We start from the raw sequence: 18,541 nt of genomic DNA, 5'->3' as shown, positions 1-18,541 counted from the left end.
TAGGAGTATTTTTTTTAGGAAAAAAGATTTTATTTTCTATATTTATTTACCTCCGTAGTCTACGAGGAATCGAAGATGTGTACAGTACATATATTTTTCAAGTACTATAACTTTTGGTGAAAAGATAGATGAGTTGCCAAAATGTAAGTACCATCTGTATTGTTTTCATCGAGGTAGCAATATATTCTTGTCATGGCCATCTCGGTGAGCTGAGCTCACTGTGAGAAACTAAGAAAGAACTTTTCTTTTTTGGTTCCCTCCTAAGAGGTTTTCTTTTATGCTTACTAGCTTGTTAAGCGCACCGGCTAATTAAGATCACCATGCATGCTTTTTGTACTGGAGTGTGTAGCTGGGCTAGCAGCCTATATATCGATTTGCTAAAGAGCCGAGCCGAATGAGCATGCCGTCCGATCCTTTGGTTGGACAGGTGGCTAGCATCCGGAGGGGTCGGCACGGTGGAGAGTTTGCGGACGGTCCCCGCCGAAACCGCTAACCGGTAACCGCCGGCCTCCGGTTCCGGTATACCGGTCCGGTTTGGCCGGTTACCGGTCGGAACCGGACAAATTCAAATTTAAATTCAAACTTCATAGTTCAACCGGTTTGTACCGGTATATCGACCGGTTTGACCGGTTTACCGGCCGGTTTGACCGGTTTGCATTCAAATCTGAATTTAAAATCGCATGTGTAACCGGTATACCGGCCGGTTAGACCGGTTTACCGGCCGGTTTGACCGGTTTACCAAGTGGGCCTTAATGGGCTGTCTCATTTTTTTCTTTTTTGTTTTAACTTTAAATGCCCGAAAAGTATGTTAAACGAATGAATTTTTGAGAAAATTTGACACCATTAGATTCGTCGCAACTTGAAATATTTTTAGGAATTTTTCATTTTTTTGAATTCAAATTTAAATTTTGAATTTGGACCGGTTTCATACCGGACCAAACCGGAACCGGGCCGGACCGGTTACCGACGGTTCGGTTAACTCCGGTTGGATCTCCTTTTTTTTAGAGAAGACTTTGTTGGATCTCTTTCTCTAGCTTTTTTTTAGAGGCTCTCTCTCTAACTATGTTGGATGGATCTCTCAAGCATCCAAAGTTTCTCCTCGAGGCCTGAGGTCCATCACGACGGCATTTTTCGAGGCCGCCTGCCTATACACAACAACAACGACGACGATAACCTCATTGGGCCCATACAGTAGGGCATCATTTCTATCCGAAATCATCTCTTTTATAAATACAAGTGAAAGTGAAGTGAGCTGCTATGAACAACACCATGCATCATTTCTATCCGAGACCTTTTTTTTCTGTAAGAACACGCTCGCTGCTACTGATGAAAAAAAACATTGCGGATGGATGAGAGGCCCGTTATATTGGAGGCTAGAATAGACTTCCGGAAGATGGATAAGCAAGCCATCTTCCAACGCATCAAAGCCCACGCCGCCGCTGCCATCTCTGCCATCCGGCTGGCGGCACCAACGCCGCCGCGCCGCACTGCCCACCATCCATCCGCTGCTGGCAGCCACCACCTCGACCCTCCCCTAACCTCTTCGACGCCATGCCTCGCCTGGGACCTGGCTCAGCCGCCGGTAGCCACCACCTCGGCCGGTGACACTCCATCAACTCACCATCCACCCATGCACCACCACCCACCGCCTGTCGATTCCTCCCCCGACCTTCTCTTCTAACACCGGCAACCATTGGAGCTTTCAAATCTCGGCAAACTCGGAACCCTAACTCACCGCCGGCCTCAACCACCACCCCGCCCACCGGCGACCTCGCCGGCGGCCGCTGCCCCCACCTCCGACCCCTCGTCAGGGCCGGCAGCGGCGCAAATGGCGGAGGCAGGCGTGAGGTTGGGCTAGGGTTTGGAGAGGTGACCCAACGGGTGTAATATTCAGCACGAATCTTAAATACTGGAATGTGGGGAAGAAAAAAGATCTTCCGGAAGATGTATAGAATTCCTGGTTATATTGTTACTCGAAGAAGGTGAACGAAATTAAAGGCCCTCACAGCCCAGGAAAGTAGCCCAGTTTGGGTTAGTGTCCAAATGCGGCTCTACACCAGGCACATGTACTTCGCCGTCAACATTATTACGCATGTTCAGAGTTCCTCTCTCTCAAAAAAAAAATTAGGCATGTTCAGTTCATGCATGCCGGCTAGCCTAACAATTTTGGCACCGTTTTTGGTTTCTTGCCAAGGGAAGGAACGGCCAAACCAACCCAGACTTGGGGTCCCCAATGCCATGCAACTAGGCAACTGGATCAGTCACCTCCCCTTGGTAGCTCTTGTTTGTCACGGGATGACCGAGTTGGCAGCTAGGTCTCTCCTGAAAAAGTGCATGCCCGGCCTGGCCACAGAGTGAATCTGCCTGGATGCGTACCCTGGCAAGTCTCCAAGCAAACGAAAAAACAAGATCAGGTGCAGTAGTGGTCATACTGAGATCGGGATCACCGGGTGCAGACAACCACCCTGACGCCAATGAGCCAATTGGTCAGCTCATGCAGATGCAGTTGAGCTAACACAGATCACACCGGATCAGTTTGTTTAGATTTAAAGCAAACGGCTGTTTATAGTAATAGGGAAAAAAAGATCCGGACCAGTAAGCTGCACACGTAATCGGCCACGCATGTAGGTGAACTCTCAAGTGAATGAGTGATCATCCTCTTTCATCAGGTTGAATAATACATGATGAATTCGATGATGGCAAATAAAGCGACAAAATACTCATATATCAGGTTAAGGTGGGGGTTCTCTGATGAGCGACAAAACTGCTTGGAACTGAAGTTTTTTTCCCAACCAAAGCCACCAAACTTTCTTGGCATCATGGCGTGTCCATATAGCTTCATCACACTCGACGAACCTGCTGCAACTGCATGCAACCACCCAATCAACAGTTCACTCAGCCGAATCAATCGCAGACAAGACGACGGAAATGGAATTCAGCAGCAACGAGCTCGCCGGCCGTGGTCGTCCCCTGCGACAGCGGCGTTGCGGCCGCTGCCGCCGCCAGCTTCTTCCTGCTCTCCTCCTCCTGCTGCTGCTCGCCGTCGCCGGCCACTCCCCCGCCGCCGCCAGCATCTTCGGCGGCGATGCAGCATCGGTACGTATGATCCTAGCTAGACATCTCATCACCTCGATCCGTCGTCAGCTAAAATCGACACTCATCGTGTCCGCGCCGCCGCGCCGTCCTTCCGCAGGAGTGCAGCCGGACGTGCGAGTCCGAGCACTGCTCAGGTACGTTCGCCATGTCTGAACTCTGAACTCTCTGAATCTCTGATCGACGAGCGAGCGATCGAGGTCAGATTGTCTGAACCTGCGCGTGGAACTGATGATCGCTGGGGTTTCTCTGCTGGCAGCGGCGCCGCTGATGCGCTACGGCAAGTACTGCGGCGTCTCCTACACGGGGTGCCCCGGCGAGGCCCCCTGCGACGCCCTCGACGCCTGCTGCGCCGCCCACGACGCCTGCGTCCAGGCCACCGACAGTAGGCATCTATCAACTTTGCACAGACTGATTTTATTTACGGCAGATCAACGCATCATCAGATTTTGTAGCATGTAAATCTCTTCCTTTTCCCTTTCTTAATTTGGTTTTCGTTCTGCTTGTTACGTGCGTTCTTGGCCTGGAGCGACGGCGCAGACGACTACCTGAATACGTGGTGCAACCAGAGCCTGCTGGACTGCGTGGCAGCGGCGAGGCCGGCGGCGGCGGCGACGACGTTCGAGGGGAACCGGTGCAACGCGACGGAGGTCGCCGACGAGATCGCCTCCGTCGTGGAGGCCGCCGTGTACGCCAAGGGCATCCTCCACAAGCCGTAGCAGCCTGACAGCAGCAGGGTGCCCGTACGTGTCGTAGCTGACGCAGGCAGGCGCTCGAAAGGGAAAGCGGTGGCTGGAGCCGGTGGCCTAGAAAAAACGGCTTGCGTGTACACGACCTGCCCGACGTGGTCGTCGTCTTCTCGTCGTCCCTTTCTTTTTCCTTTTTTTTTTACCAATCTATAAAAGATCAGATACAGTGCGATTTTTTTTTCTTGATGAAGATCAGATACAGTGTGATTTGGATGAAGCATGGTGTAGAGTGATGATGAAGAAACATGCGCTTTTGACCACACCGATAAAAGGCATTTTCTGCTTTACCTAGGCCCCAAATATGAAGCCTCAAAACCACCCACGCGTCAGTAATTCAACCCTTGAACTTGAAGACGCTTCAGTTGATCCATCACTCACTTTTACCAATCATTGGGTGTAAAATCAACCGCTCAGGTTAATCTTTGACATTTTTACATTTGCTCCCGTGCAACCAGCGGCATCGGGCGTCCATTAGACTGGTGCTGATTGGAGATAACGGGTCGGTCCACTGCTTGTCCGTTTCAGAATTCGGTCCGAGTAAGCGGTTTTGGACTTGTTTTGCTTACATTTCTACTGGGCTGTTACCCGGTTTTGGACTTGTTTTTTTCCTGAAAAAAGTTTATCTTTATTTTTTTTATTCCATACCCAAAGCATCAAGTGACCTTTTCTTTTCTAAACAGTGCATTTTGGAGTTTGGACATAGGGACTTTTGTGAATGTTTGTACACTAAAGGCAATCTGACTGGTTTATAACAATATTACTTAACACAGCACGTTCGCAGGTCAAATAATTTTGACGCTCACAGAACGCTAGTGGCAAAACGCAGGTGATGTTCCCATCAAGTTGACACACAACTTACATACCCCGCTTGCACACACTTGTTACCAGTATTCCACCAAACTTTTCACACAACACAAATCCAACACACCTATAGCCAACACACGGGTGCAGAGACATTCCTTACCCAGCAGCTTGCACGCGTCTCGCTCAGCCATCAAGGCAGGGGGTAGCGGCGTGCGAGGTCTTGCAGGTCTCCAGGATGGCCTTGGACTTGCTGTACAGCGACGTGAGCTGCCCTTCCCGCTGCGAGAATGCCCGGCTGATCACCCGGATGTCCTGCTTCAGCTCCTCCATCTTCTGCCTCTCCACGCCCAGCTCCCCGGCCAACTCCTGCTTCTCGGTGGCGAGGCGCTCGGCGTCCTGCCGACACACGGAGAGTTCCCTCTCGAGCGCCACGCACCTGGCTATCGAGTCATCTAGCTGCGCCTGCTTCTCTGCGACGAGAAGGTTGGCCTCCCGCTTGGAGTCAGAGAGCTCCTGCTGCAGGGACGAGTTCTTGTCCCGCAGCAGGTCGCACTCCTTCTCGAGGGCTGCGCATCTCGCATTTGATTCCTCCAGCTGTTGTCGGTCAGAGACACAGTCCTTTTCTAACCTTTGGCACCTTGCTTCAGTAGGCTCCTCCAATGGCGCAGCCTGAGAACAGAGCACAAGAAATAGCAGAGAAATAGGAGGTCATTTCTCAGGTCCAGCAGAGAAACAGAAGGGTGAAGAAGTAAATACGCTAGAAAACCATCCTCATCACCCTGTTTTTATTTACTTTCTTTCATCATAAGAGATGACCTATAGCTTCTCAATCATGCAACACTAAAAGCCCAGAAATATATGATGCAGCGAAAGGAACCAGGTGACAGGCCTAAGTAGCAACAATGAAGCAACTTACTCCCGATGCAACTTAGAAGTGACTGAGAGTAACTTGCCTCAACCATATTGCAGGGTGCAATAGGTTGTAGCTTTTCTTGAAGCAAAGCTATCTAAACCATCCACACTTCAGACAGCTAACCATAATCAGAAATTTGGATCCAAGGTTGTCCGTTTTGTTAAGAAACTAGCACGTCAATGTTGGATGTGAGCTTATTTAACTAGCTGATGGCAAGTGGCGATAGATAATAAGTAGGTAAAAGAAAACATGGTTGCTTATGTTGACTGTTACATAATGAGGCAGCCGGTGTGCATATATGAAAATGAAAATGATGATGAAGACCCAATTTGATGTTTAAGTATGCAGAGCGCAATGAGAAAAGATGTACCTAATAGATCAAGCTTGTGGCATAGATGGAACACAAGAAACAGGTTGACAAATGGATAAATGGGATGTAGCTGAATTCAACAGCAAATTCAATAATGTAAAAAATGTGAGTAGATAGCCTCCTTGGCACATGCACTGAAATATAGGGGTTAAGATATCACTAAGTTCAACGCTTTCCATTCAATTTATATACTAACATGACTCAGAAATAAGTTTAGTCAACCAAAATTCAAACCTCTAGGATATCACAGAACTGAAAGCATATTCCTTGACTTCATCAGTACTGAGCATGTATATCTTACAGAGACAATACCATTTTGCTAGTTTATTAACATGAACAAAGTACATTATTATGTATCCAAAATTAGCATGTATGCTACGCATTATTAAGTTTGGGAATGGCACCGCTGGTTGGTGTTAATTTGGAACTTCAAGTGAAACTAATGGATAATGATAAGAAGCAGTGATTGGAAAAAGTTTTTTGAACTAGCTTAAATACGTGTACCATTGCATGGTCTGTTATTTTTTAATTTTAATGTGGAAGTGGAACTGTATAGTAGGTTCGTGGGAGATATGAGTGTTAAACCCCCACCATCCAAGTTCTGGTCCTACATGGCTTGAATTAGGGTGCTACTGCATACAAATTTATGTAGTTCTTCCTTGGTAGTCTAAATTTTTGTAATAATTTCTGTCCTAATCACAATCCGGGAAGTTATATATTTGAACCACCGTAAATAGTTGTAAACAAACGTAGGATAAGGTTGGCAGAGTAACGTACTGATGTTGCATCTTGTAGCAAGGATGCCTTGCGTTTCAGACCAGGTGTCATCTCCAGCATGTCAAGATCAGTAACACAACCTTTGTTCAGGCACGTCCATAGATCATCACTGGCAATATTATCCAAATTTTCAGGCAATGGGCTGACCTCAACATCATTTGAATAGCGTGAGCGATGTGCAACAAATCCATCAGGTGTATACTTGAAATCTGGAGTTTTCAGTGCATCGAGCTGCAACAGGAAAAACAAATAGTTCCATTAATATCTGGAACTTGCATATTACAAGTTAGTTGGAAAGGAAGGAAATGGATGAATGTGGTGAAGGAGATGGACCATCAATAAATATGCTGTGTGGGGAGCTTTAGCTTTCCCTAATAGCACCAACATGTGAAATGAGATATTACGAGATTGAAATATTTGTTACGAGGCTTATTTTCCATTAAATATACCTGGGTCGAATCAGTAAACTGGTCTGCTGATATGCTGGTGTTATCGAGGCCCTCTAGCTTCTTCTGTTGCTCAGTCAAATGGTGCTCTAGGGTCATCCGTAACTTCCTTTCCTCTTCAAGTTCCATTGCCAAACGATCACGCTCAAGCTCAGACTACATGAAAAGATTATAAATAACTTCAACTAATTTAACAAGTTGTTTATTTTAGATCAGTTATTAAATGAACAGGTGTGTGCTGCACCCCAAAATAAATGAGAAACACAGGTTCTGGCCATTAGTGTTTACACACCTTGTGCATATCATTGCGTAGTTTTAGTACAACCTGCTCCAACCCTTCAGAATGGGAACCCTGAAAACTCATGAAAAGTGCATCAAGACACGTAACAATATCATACCTACTCTTATGGAGCAAGATATCAAACTAAGAGCAACTACCTGCAGCTTTTTACGAAGTTCTTCTATTTCTCGTTTTTGCCTCTTCAGCAGAGCAGCATCTGTTAGAATCTGTCATATAGGCGACCATGTTAACCATGCTAACAAATTAAAATTGAATAACTATATTTATTTCACAAGATATTGGAAGGATCACTGTTTGGACTAGCACCAAAACATTTATATGGATACATTCCAGCAATCTGTACTAACATCTTTCACATTTGGTGAAACATAGTAGAGCAGTGAATATAGACAACTCAGAACACAAGTTCATTCAATTGTATGTTGGATGTAGGACAACTCAAAATTTTATTTAGAAGCTTTAACACATACCTCATTTACTTGGGCACAATTGCTGACACATTTTGCTCTGCTTGCAAATTTAAGGGTTCCTCTAGTTTCCTCAATGTGCATCTGCAGATTAAATGGTAATTTTGTTAGAATATGCAAAAACAAAGAAGATACTAGTTAGTACAGGAAGGTATAGTACTCAGAATGCAACAATTATAAATGTATAGACAAACCTCTTCTGGTGCAGCAGTGCAGATGATAGAAGTTTTTGTATTGCCGCCAAGTGCAGGTTGGAGAATGCGAGTCAACTTACTATCACGATAGGGAATGTGCCCTCTGCATCAAAAAGAAAAATTGTCAATTAAGTACCACGGAATTATGGATCTTACAAAGTTTCATATGATCATATCATTCTGTAGACAGTAGATAGAGTGAAGGCAATATGAATTATCCTTTTCTTGCATAAGGTAGTCAATTGTTTAACACTGATAACTCTAAGAACATCGAGGCAACAATCCAAAACTGTAAAGCAGTTTTATTGCAGTAGACCAGTGGACACTGCACCATACGAAAAAGACAAAAAAGTGTTTCTTTACCTAGGTGAAGGTATAATCTTTTTCACTCAGGACACTACATAGTTCAAAAATCTCCAAAGGTGGAAAAGAAAGTGACAACTTCTACTTTGGATAGTGAATTAATAAGTTTGATATACCAACTAATTCATCCTAACACTTGAGGCGTTGATAGAAGGTCAACTCAATATGGGACATTAAAAGGTAGCAGTAGAATCATCTGAAATGAGATATAATGAAGTACATGTCTTTTTGATTGATTTGCAGTCAAATTCAGTACAGCCTGACAGAAGGTGATAAATTTGGGAAACGCGGGAGGAAGACTATCACACAATCCTCAATAGACATACCTTTGCTTTCCATTCTCACTTAACTTATTGATGACATTCCCAAGCATCAACAAGCTCTTGTTTATATGCCCTGCCTCATTCAAACGCACCCCTTCAGTTCCGGTCTTGTTGTTTCTTTCTGACCCAGCTAAGTCCACCAGATTCTAAAATTAAACAACAGGATTAATAGCATATTCTCGACATTTTTTTACTACATACATGATACATGGATATAGACTGGGAAGCGCACACACCAAAACAGAGACACGGATAGGATCTTCAGAGTCTATCTGATTCTTAGCACTGCTTTCAATGACCTGAGACCAACAGAAAAAATAAAGTTACAAATTCTATCATCAGTTTCAGTAATCTACACAAATGGTTCTGAAACAGATTCAATTATAGAATTAGTTGGGGATTCAAAATTCTATACCATTCTGAAAATAGTGTGTGACCGACTACTCCGGGCGTTCATGTTTGTCACCCCAAAATGCCTGTTCACTGGGAAGAAGAAAAAGAAAACAAGTCACGGACGGCAAAACATGTTTCCAAATTGTTGAAAATATAATAGCATGTGAACAGAAATGTGCCTTCTCCGAGCTGGAGGAGCTCCAACACTTGTTCTGCGCTGTTCACGATCTCCTCCCGCAAACCAGCTACATATACTCCACGCTATAGGCAAACAACAAATGTTCACTGTTACAGAAACCTGTCGAGAAATATGAGGATAATCCCCAAAGGACTCCTTGCATTTACCTCGAGGTTCTCTTTAATCGGCAGCCGGCGGCCCTCAAGCGTCAAGAGGTCGTTGATCTCCTCGTTGTAGATCTCCATGTAGGACACCCTGACGAGGAACTCGCGGTCGTCCGTCTGCTCCGGAGCCCCAAACCCAACCAATCAATCCATCACAGCAATAGCAACCACACCAACCAATCTAACAAGGGCCTCATCATCGTCTTGTTCGGGAAGAGGCTAATCGAGCAGTCAACTCACCTGACGCACGGTGTCGAAGACGTCGCGGACGGCGCGCGGGATGATGCCGGGGTCGGCGTCGGAGCCGTTCATGGTGAACGTCTTGCCGCTGCTGGTCTGCCCGTAGGCGAAGGCGGTGGCGTTGAAGCCGTCGACGACGGCGCCGATGAGGTCCCGGACGACCGTGCCATAGACCCGCTCGTTGGTGGCGGCCCTGTCGAACACGTGGTCTGCGGAGCCAACCGGCAAATCGTCAACCAAATGAATCAGCCACGAGCGCACGGGGAATCGGGTATAGGAACAGGGAGCGGCAGCGGGGGCGAGGGAGAATGGAGGAGGAGGAGGAAGAGGAGGAGGGATCCGTACCGAATACGAAGGGTGCGCCGGGAAGGGGGCCGGCGGCGCGGTGGACCAGGGTGACGCGGGTGTCGTCGATGCGCCACTCGCGGTCGCCGCCCGGGGAGGGATCGGCGGCGGCCGGGTTGGGAGGGCGGAAGCGGACGGCGACGGAGATCTTCTCCATGGATGCGGCGGCGGCAAGGATAACGGGCGGCGTGCGGTTCGGCTTCGGGGTGGGGGGATTTCAAATTTCGGTGTGAGCGGGGAGGAGCGGTGGGGGCACGGAAGAAAAAGGGGAGGAGCGTGCGTGGTCGCGTTTTTTTTAAAATCATTTTTTACAGATATATATTTATGGTTTCATAATTTACAGATTTATACCCCTACCGTCCTCCTGCCGGGTGGTAGGGACTTTAATATAAATAAAAATTATTTTTAATCACATTTCGGTCTCTGGGGGAGCCTGCCACCCTGTAGCCGGGCGGCAGGTACCCGCCGCCTGGTGGCGGGGCAGTAGGCCAACCCGCCACCCGGCAGGGGGCGGCAGCCCCCTCTATATAAAAGGCTGAGCTCTCCCTCCCTACTCATTTGCTTCCCACGACATCCAGAGAGGGGGAGGGAGAGAGGAGGGGTGTGGGAGGGAGTTGCAGCGGCGAAACCCTGTCGGATTTTGGATCCGAATCGCAGGTAATAAATATTTCTCAATTTTCTTATTCTAAATTTTTTGTATGTTTAATTCTATAATTAGTGTATGCAGCAGTAATGATATTATAGCGATTTAGGTACTATTTTTATTATAATTTATGTAGAATTAGGATTAGTTTTTAGAAAAACCATTTAGGTTTACCAACCATTTTTGTAGTATTGATTAGTTGTTTAATGCGAGAATTTTTTTAAAAAATGCTCAAAAATTGTAGAAAATGCTTGAAAAATATATGAAAATTTCAGATAAATTGTAAAAAAAGCAGAAATTTTTTAGAAAATGTTAGGAAAATTTATTTATAAAAATTTATTGTACAAAAATTGTAGGAAATGCTAGAAAAGTTTATGAAAATTTCAGATAAATTGCAGAAAACTTATATTTTTTTGTGTTAGGTATGGCCGAAGATACGCCAGCTCTACTTGACCGAGTCATAGACTCGTCGCACCGGTCCTTCCTTGCAGTGGTTCAGCGTGTGAAACTTAACGTGCTGCGTCCACGTCCACCAGCGGAGTTGATTCCTGTTGACCCACGATGATATGTCGTCGGATTATGTTTCTGAGAATACGTTTGTTCGTATACGTTTCCTACATAATGTACTTACCTTTGATCGTTCTACTTTTCAGGTTGAGTGATGCTGGTCTTCTCACTATAGGCCACTTTGCTGAGAGTGGTTTGGCAAAGCTGGATAGGTCCCTACTGACGGCTCTGGTTGATAGATGGAGGCCTGAGACACACACCTTCCACCTCCCTTGTGGGGAGATGGCACCGACCCTACAGGACGTTGCAATGCTACTGGGTCTTCCTATCAGTGGGGATGCCGTAGGGCCTCGCGTTGTCCCGTCTACGTGGTTGGACGATCTAGAAGAGCGTTTTGCAAATGTTGACCTCGCGATTGATGTAGAGGAGCACCCAAAAGCAACAGAGTCTGCCAAGTCATGGATTCTACAGTTCTAGGTACATACCTCGTTTTGTTATGAGTAATGTTAGAGTTATGCTTTTGACTAGTGCAGTTTTGGTTTTATTTTATAATTGATCTTGTACTCATAAATGTTCATCTTTTCTATGTAGTCCGACAATTTGGCAAATGATGCTGATGAGGATAGCGTCACTCGATCCCTTGAGGCATATCTGTTGTGGTTGTTTGGATACATAATGTTCAACAACTCACACGGGACCTATGTGGATAGGATGCTTGTGCCTTACGCACAGGAGATCGCAGAGGCAGCTGTGGAGGAAATTCCTCAATACAGTTGGGGTTCAGCGGTACTTGCAGCCACGTACCGTGGCCTCTGCAAGGCATCGGTGTAAAATAAGCACAATACAATTCTTACAGGATGTCCGATTCTGCTACAGCTTTGATCGTACGAGAGGATAGCAATTGGTCGTCCGATTATCGACCACTCATCGTATGAGCCGGATATGTACGGTGACACCGAGGATGATAGGCCCACCATGGGGGACTCTCTGGTATGCTCGTTAGGTACGGAAATGACTGCTACTCGTACTATTATGTTGGCAATTCTGTTGCTTTGTTTGACCCTCTTTGTATTTCTTATTGGTATATATTATTAATTTCGTGCAGAAGAGTTGGGCCCACGTACAGTCTCGGCGGTCCTATCCTGAGTTTGTAGCTGAGTTTGATCGGTTGACACCTGAAGACGTTGTGTGGGAGCCCTACTCCCAGTTGGCTATAAACACTCGTGCACCGTTCGGGATATCTTCGGTTTGCTCTCAGGACCAGGGCCTTTGGATGACAACTACAGCATTGGTGTACGATATTTACATTGAGGCCCACTGCCCGGACAGAGTCAGGAGTCAGTTCGGTCAAAGGCAGTTGTATCCTGTGCTGTCAGCATTGGATCGGGTCCAACGTCATGACCACAGGTAACGATTCATATGTCATTTCAGTGATAATGCATTGCTGCTTTAACTAATCAATATTTAATTTGTCGAGGGCTGGTCAACCCTTCTCGAACATGTGGGTGACAAGGGTGCAGCCTTGTGTCGATGGCTGGGACCAGGCAGAGGAGAACGTGGCGCTTCCGACCCCTGCACACACAGAGGCTTCATACAGGGTGTACCTGAGCTGGTACTAGCCTAAGACTCGTTGCCGCTTGCTATATGCTGACATGCATCCACAGCCGTATGTTGCGACCCCACAGGATGGCTATGCACGACATAGGGATGAGGCATTAGCTGGGGCGATGAGTCAAAGTTATCATCGCTTTTCAAATACTTTGGATTAGAGTGTTAATGTCTTTATTTTTCTTGCATGCAGTTTGAAATGTGCAGGTTGATGGACGTAGATGCCAGGGCGAATTTGATGAGGATTCGAGCGGGATCTATGATGGATAGGAATGAGCAAGAGTCGGTCTGGACCCGAGTTTCACAAAGAGCCCATTCCATGCGTGAAGCCTTGCCTTTGGTAGCCGGACATCGTACGAGGACTCCTACGGTTCGTCTCAAGCCTCGACCTCGTTTCCTTGTGGTCCCACACAGCAGCAGTCTTTCCCAGCACCTTATTGGTCTCAGCAGCATTATCCAGGTACGTGAGGATACTTACTGACTTCATACTTTGATAACAACAATTAATTCTCAGTCCATACAGGTGATGAACACCCACCTTATCAACCTCACGGAGGGACCCAGTTTAGTACCATGGCACCAGCTGCAGGGATGTCATTTCAACCTACACAGGCACCACCACGACATTTCGGTAAACATATAGTCCATATCTTAATTTCAATTAATTTTGGTATAAAGTCTAATTCCTTTTACATTTACATGTAGGATCACAACACTTATATGATGCGGGACCTTTTTCGTATTACCCTATGGCGACAGCAGAAGGAACGCAAGGTAAATACCTAATCCGCAACCCGAATTTATCATGTTCTTCTTATTTTTATGAATATTTTAAATAATTTGAACGGTTTACAGGATCGCACCACAAGCTTCCTGATATGGGTCCTTCTTCGTATCCACCACCAACAGGTACGTATGATGAATATGTACCCAAATAGATGACTTATAAGACGATGATTAAGATATCTTAATTGCTACTGCATAGGGGCCACACAAGATACCTTAGAGGCGAACTTCGAAGACTGGAGTCGGTTATTTTCTACACCTAACCAGCAGGCCGATCCTACCTTCCAGATACCTGTGGCCACCGGACGTCCAGGTACAGACGTAGGGCCTCCAGACCGACACACATACCCTACAGACCACGTCCACGCACAGCGTAAAAGAGGTCGACATGACCGGGGTGGTTAGGAGGTGCTTTTAGTTGTTTCTGTATTTTTGTTATGAACATGTCGTCATGTTATACTTATTTCGTTCTCATGCATCACCTATTTCATTCTCAGTTGCGTATGTGTATGAATTGCTAAGTTATACTTTTCATATCATCTACTTTACTAACGGTTTTTATTTCTATCCAAAATATTTAAAACCACATCTAATGCCGCACTGCCGCACTGACGGTCAAGGTTTAACCTGCGGGAGGGGCTTGCCGCCCCCCTGTCAGGCGGCGGGTAGGCCTACCGCCCCGCCACCGGGCGGCGGGTACCTGCCGCCCGGCTGCCGGGCGGCAGGCTCCCCCTAGGGGCCAAAATACGATTAAAAATAAATTTTATTTACATTAAGGTTCCTACCGCCCGGCAGGAGGGCGGCAGGGGGCCGGCCGCCCCACAGCCTGGCGGTAGGGGTATAAATCTGTAAATTATGAAACCGAAAATATATTTCTGTAAAAAACGATTTTGAAAAATATAAAAATAAAAAAACCGCGTGCATGGTCGGCGCGTGGTGAGGCCTGTGAGGTGGGTTGGGCTAGGCTTATTGGGCTTTTCTTACTGGGCCGATTAGGGAGCGTGTTGCGTCTCCCGTGCGTCGTGTTTACTTCGAGCGACAATTCACTCCTCTCGCATATTGGATTTATGCTTTTTTTAAAAAAAATAGGTGTATGCTCATGCGTTGCTACGGAAATTTTTTTATTTTTTCAAGAACATATACATCAACGATTAAGATAATTATAATGCTCAAACATAATTTTGCACGCAATAACACATGGACACAATAAATTCTCACCATGAGCATTATTTTTCACCATGAATAACACTTGTAACACCATGTAGCATCCCTTAAACATAAGCACAAACACTGTGTACATATAAAAATAGGTGTCTGATCAGCAATTAAATGGATGGGAAAAATATTATAGTTACACGAGGATAGAAGATTAAATGGGCCTATTCATGGCTCTAAGAATAATTACCCATTCCATCCAAATTACCAATGCATGATCGAGTGCTTGGAGTGCATCACGATGTCAATTTTTGGACCTCGGCAAGTTGCCCAGCTATTGCAGGACTTGCGGGACAGGCACAACTTATTAAGAAGTCACCGCTTGCATACACCTTTAGCACCACCTTGTCCACGCAAGAAAATTGCTGTACATCCGGTGTTTCTTCCTGCCCTTCCTAACCACGACTGCTCCACCTTGGAATCGCCGATTGATTGGTTATTTCCTGATCAACTTTATTGTGTTACGACCTGTTAATTGAATATCGAAGAAATTCATAAAATTAACTTCAATACATATGACAGAGCAATGCATAGAAGACTATATATATAAAAATGGAATTTAAGAATGAGCATATTAGCTGAATAATTACAGGATGATCATAGAGTTATTTCAACCAACATCGAATTGGAATCTGTAACAGAATTTGATCAACATCAAAGAATTCGAAAAATCAACATCTATATCTATAAGGCTAGTCGTCTCTCTTATTGTGTTATATAAGTTTCAAATGGCAAACTGAAAAAAAAAAATCTATAAGGCACATGTGCAATCCTCCACAGAAAAGAAATTCATTACCAGCTTCTAATGGTCAGCTAAATTCCTCTTTAACCCGACAAAACCAACTCAGCCCTTCAAAGCAGACATAATATTTTGATTAGAATCTTAAAAAATTCAGAGAGAATGAACAAGTCAAACAATTAATGCTCTAAATTCGCAAGGAATGAGACTGAAAGAACACATTAGCCAACAAAAAATTGCATAACACACCAGTTGCCATCAATTCATCAAAATTCACATAATCCCAAAAATAAAATCATTTCGATAGCAGTTACGGCATTGCCTTTCATACACCCATATAATTAATAGTAATTAGTGTATCTATAATAATCATGGCAAGCAAGAAGATTCCTATGTGTGTGCAGAATTTGAATGGCGGGACATTATGAGTGAGACTATATGCAGAGAATGCTGGTTTTGTAAGAATAATATGTACTTTTCAAAAAAATATTAATGATATGAGAACATACAGTTTTGATCGTCCATGTAAATAGCCTCAAATGCATTATATATAGTTTGACTATTTGATTGACCACATTCCTAAGCCTGCATTATATATAGTTTGCCTATTTGATTGACCACATTCCTAAGCCTAACAAATAGATAGATAATTGTATGGATTCATGAACAGAGAAGGGAAAAAACAAAAATCTTGCCGATCCATGAACAATTTTGTTTTTGAAGTTCAGAATGGATTAGAACTTTGCCACTTCATACCTCTCTTTCAGGATGTTGAAATGGATACGAACTTGCAACCTCTTTGCACGTGAGCGGTTGCCATTTCGGATCATCAGCTGCAGGGACATACATTGTAGTAAATCTGAGAGGGCGGCATAACTTCATATATAGAATGGTCAGGTTTTATGCAACATACAGTTTTACAATTTTCAAAACAGTTAACAGGAAACTAAGCTTGAATGGGGAATCAGGCAAGGATAGCTACTGCAGCAACCGTCGAAGACTACATACAACAAAAATAAGAAGAAAGGATCAAATCACAATATAGAGGCCACACTTCAATACATATCCTAGCGAGGAAAATCAATAAAATATGTATTGAGCAATATCTGCAGGAAGGATAATGATAAGGCAATTACAATGTGAATGAAGTCAACTTACAGACACATTTCAGTGTAAAAATATCATTAAGAAAACAATGCCACAAAGAAGCTCACATTTGGTTAATTGATTAGAATCAGAGCAGCGTGCAGCTAGATGCTTGAACGAACATGCATGCAGATGCGTGCAGTAAAGTGGGCCGGTTGGCCAGATGCGTGCAATGCGAGCAAGGGACCACGGAGGTTTTGCAACAACCAATTAACTGCAGTCAAATCTGCTTTGATGCCACAGCCAGAACAAATTCAACTCGACCTGGGCCGGAACAGATGGATCAAATGGAGAAAAGATTGGGAGCCGACATACCTGGACCCAAATCGAGTGCCGCCGGCGCCGCTGGCCGCATTCACTGTCCTCGATGGATTATGCAATTGGTTAAACCCTGGCGAGTCACTAGAACAAACTACGGACAACAGAACAATAATCAAACGAATCAGTAAAGGAAGAAGAAATTCCATAAAAAGAACCTTCGATTCGCTAGCCAGCGTGTCGGTCCCGAGCTCCAGTGCCGCTGCTGAATTCGCTAGCCAGCGTGCCGGTCCCGAGCTCTAGTGCCGCTGCTGGATCCAATTTGCTATCTGATGTTCACAAATGTATAGACGCAAACGAAAGAGTTGCATATCATTTTTAGAAAGTCAAAATTCTACCTTTTTCAGTCATATCTTGCTTGCATTACTGTGACTGCAATGTTACTGACCGATTCTTGTGTATGTGTAATTTATTCTGAATCTGAATTGAAGAAATTATAGTGGAAAATTTCAACCATTTCAATATGCAGCCGAGAAATCTTGAGGTCATCGCAATAAGCAGCCGAGAGATCTTCAGTAGGTTGAGGAATATACCGTGAACCTAAAGCTAGTGCACATGGAACTCCAGTGACCAAAAGCAAGCCACTGGCTATCATCTCTTCGATGGACTGCAAGAAAATCATCTTTGATAGGCACTTTATGGGGGTGCGACAATTCACCAAAGTGAGCAGGTCTTGAGATTCGCAACCTTTGCATTGAAGAAATAAAATTAAACCCTCAAAAGACATACATGAACCATTTATGATTATCCAAAATCATTTTCATGATCCAATAGACACGGATTCAAATCCCCTGTTGCAATGCATAATTGCATATTGTACCAATCAGACAAATAAAGATCAGTTGAATTCTAGTGATCGGAGTGTGTACTGACACACAAACCTGCCAAGCCAACTCATGCACAGCGAGGGCGATGATGATGGCGCCTGTTGCTCGCTCAGCCAACGCGGGGATCGCCGCGGATCATCAGCGATGGCGAGCGACCGGGGGAGGTGGCGTGATGTCACCATCGAGGGCTTGCAACGCCGTCTCAGAGGAGGACGTGACATCGGCTACGGCGCGGGGTCATGAGAGCGACGTCGCCTTCGAGAGAGGGCGAGGGAGCCGGTGTGCGGATCGCGGGGCCAACCGAGGGCAACGCCGCCGCCGTGCAGATCGGGTCGCCGAACGAGGGCTAGGGCGATGACGTGCAGATCACGGAGGTTTGCAACGCCGGCTCGGAGAGGACGCGACGGCGATGGCGAGGGGGGGGGGGGGGGGGGGGTTGAGCCTGGCCGAGGGTTCGCAACGCCGTTTCGAGCCCACCGAGGGCGATAGCGATGGCGAGGTGGCGAGGTGGCGAGGCCGACCAACACCGGCTCGAGCCCATCGACAGCGACGGTGATGGCTACAGATCCAGGGGCATGCGGATCCTGGGGGCGTGCGACGGGGAGGGTCGTGCGGACGGAGAGGAGCGTCGC

General features: G+C 45.6%; 2 protein-coding genes and 1 long non-coding RNA gene across 8 annotated transcripts; 1 reads left to right on the top strand and 2 right to left on the bottom strand.

Annotated features, from left to right (window-relative positions):
• The first annotated feature begins 2,531 nt into the window (after nt 1-2,531).
• LOC120646307 (probable phospholipase A2 homolog 2) lies at nt 2,532-4,059 on the top strand. The gene is made up of 4 exons (XM_039922935.1): nt 2,532-3,096; nt 3,194-3,230; nt 3,353-3,478; nt 3,634-4,059. Exons 1-4 carry the CDS (start codon nt 2,929-2,931, stop codon nt 3,810-3,812), a joined length of 510 nt encoding a protein of 169 aa, XP_039778869.1. The 5' UTR covers nt 2,532-2,928; the 3' UTR covers nt 3,813-4,059.
• A 505-nt stretch (nt 4,060-4,564) lies between these two features.
• LOC120644639 (kinesin-like protein KIN-7L) lies at nt 4,565-10,330 on the bottom strand. Its single transcript, XM_039921318.1, has 14 exons — nt 10,121-10,330; nt 9,776-9,984; nt 9,539-9,652; nt 9,373-9,454; nt 9,216-9,283; nt 9,037-9,099; nt 8,804-8,946; nt 8,115-8,217; nt 7,924-8,004; nt 7,591-7,659; nt 7,445-7,504; nt 7,156-7,308; nt 6,707-6,937; nt 4,565-5,315 (listed from the first exon to the last, which is right to left on the bottom strand). Exons 1-14 carry the CDS (start codon nt 10,275-10,277, stop codon nt 4,830-4,832), a joined length of 2,019 nt encoding a protein of 672 aa, XP_039777252.1. The 5' UTR covers nt 10,278-10,330; the 3' UTR covers nt 4,565-4,829.
• A 4,534-nt stretch (nt 10,331-14,864) lies between these two features.
• LOC120644638 lies at nt 14,865-18,324 on the bottom strand. 6 transcript variants are annotated; one of them, XR_005663863.1, is made up of 6 exons: nt 17,241-18,324; nt 17,080-17,155; nt 16,532-16,990; nt 16,375-16,451; nt 15,676-15,729; nt 14,865-15,347 (listed from the first exon to the last, which is right to left on the bottom strand). It is a non-coding gene; the product is annotated as an uncharacterized LOC120644638 (long non-coding RNA). The 6 variants fall into 6 exon arrangements; XR_005663862.1 differs by having other exon boundaries at nt 16,532-16,618; nt 16,833-17,155; nt 17,241-18,323; XR_005663864.1 differs by having other exon boundaries at nt 16,532-16,618; nt 17,241-18,322.
• Nucleotides 18,325-18,541: the final 217 nt, after the last annotated feature.

This window comes from Panicum virgatum, chromosome 8K (assembly GCF_016808335.1).
Source record: "Panicum virgatum strain AP13 chromosome 8K, P.virgatum_v5, whole genome shotgun sequence".
In the NCBI taxonomy this organism is placed as follows: domain Eukaryota; kingdom Viridiplantae; phylum Streptophyta; class Magnoliopsida; order Poales; family Poaceae; genus Panicum; species Panicum virgatum.
The sequence above is the reverse complement of the archived record's forward strand: the minus strand, read 5'-3'. Positions and strand labels throughout refer to the sequence as shown.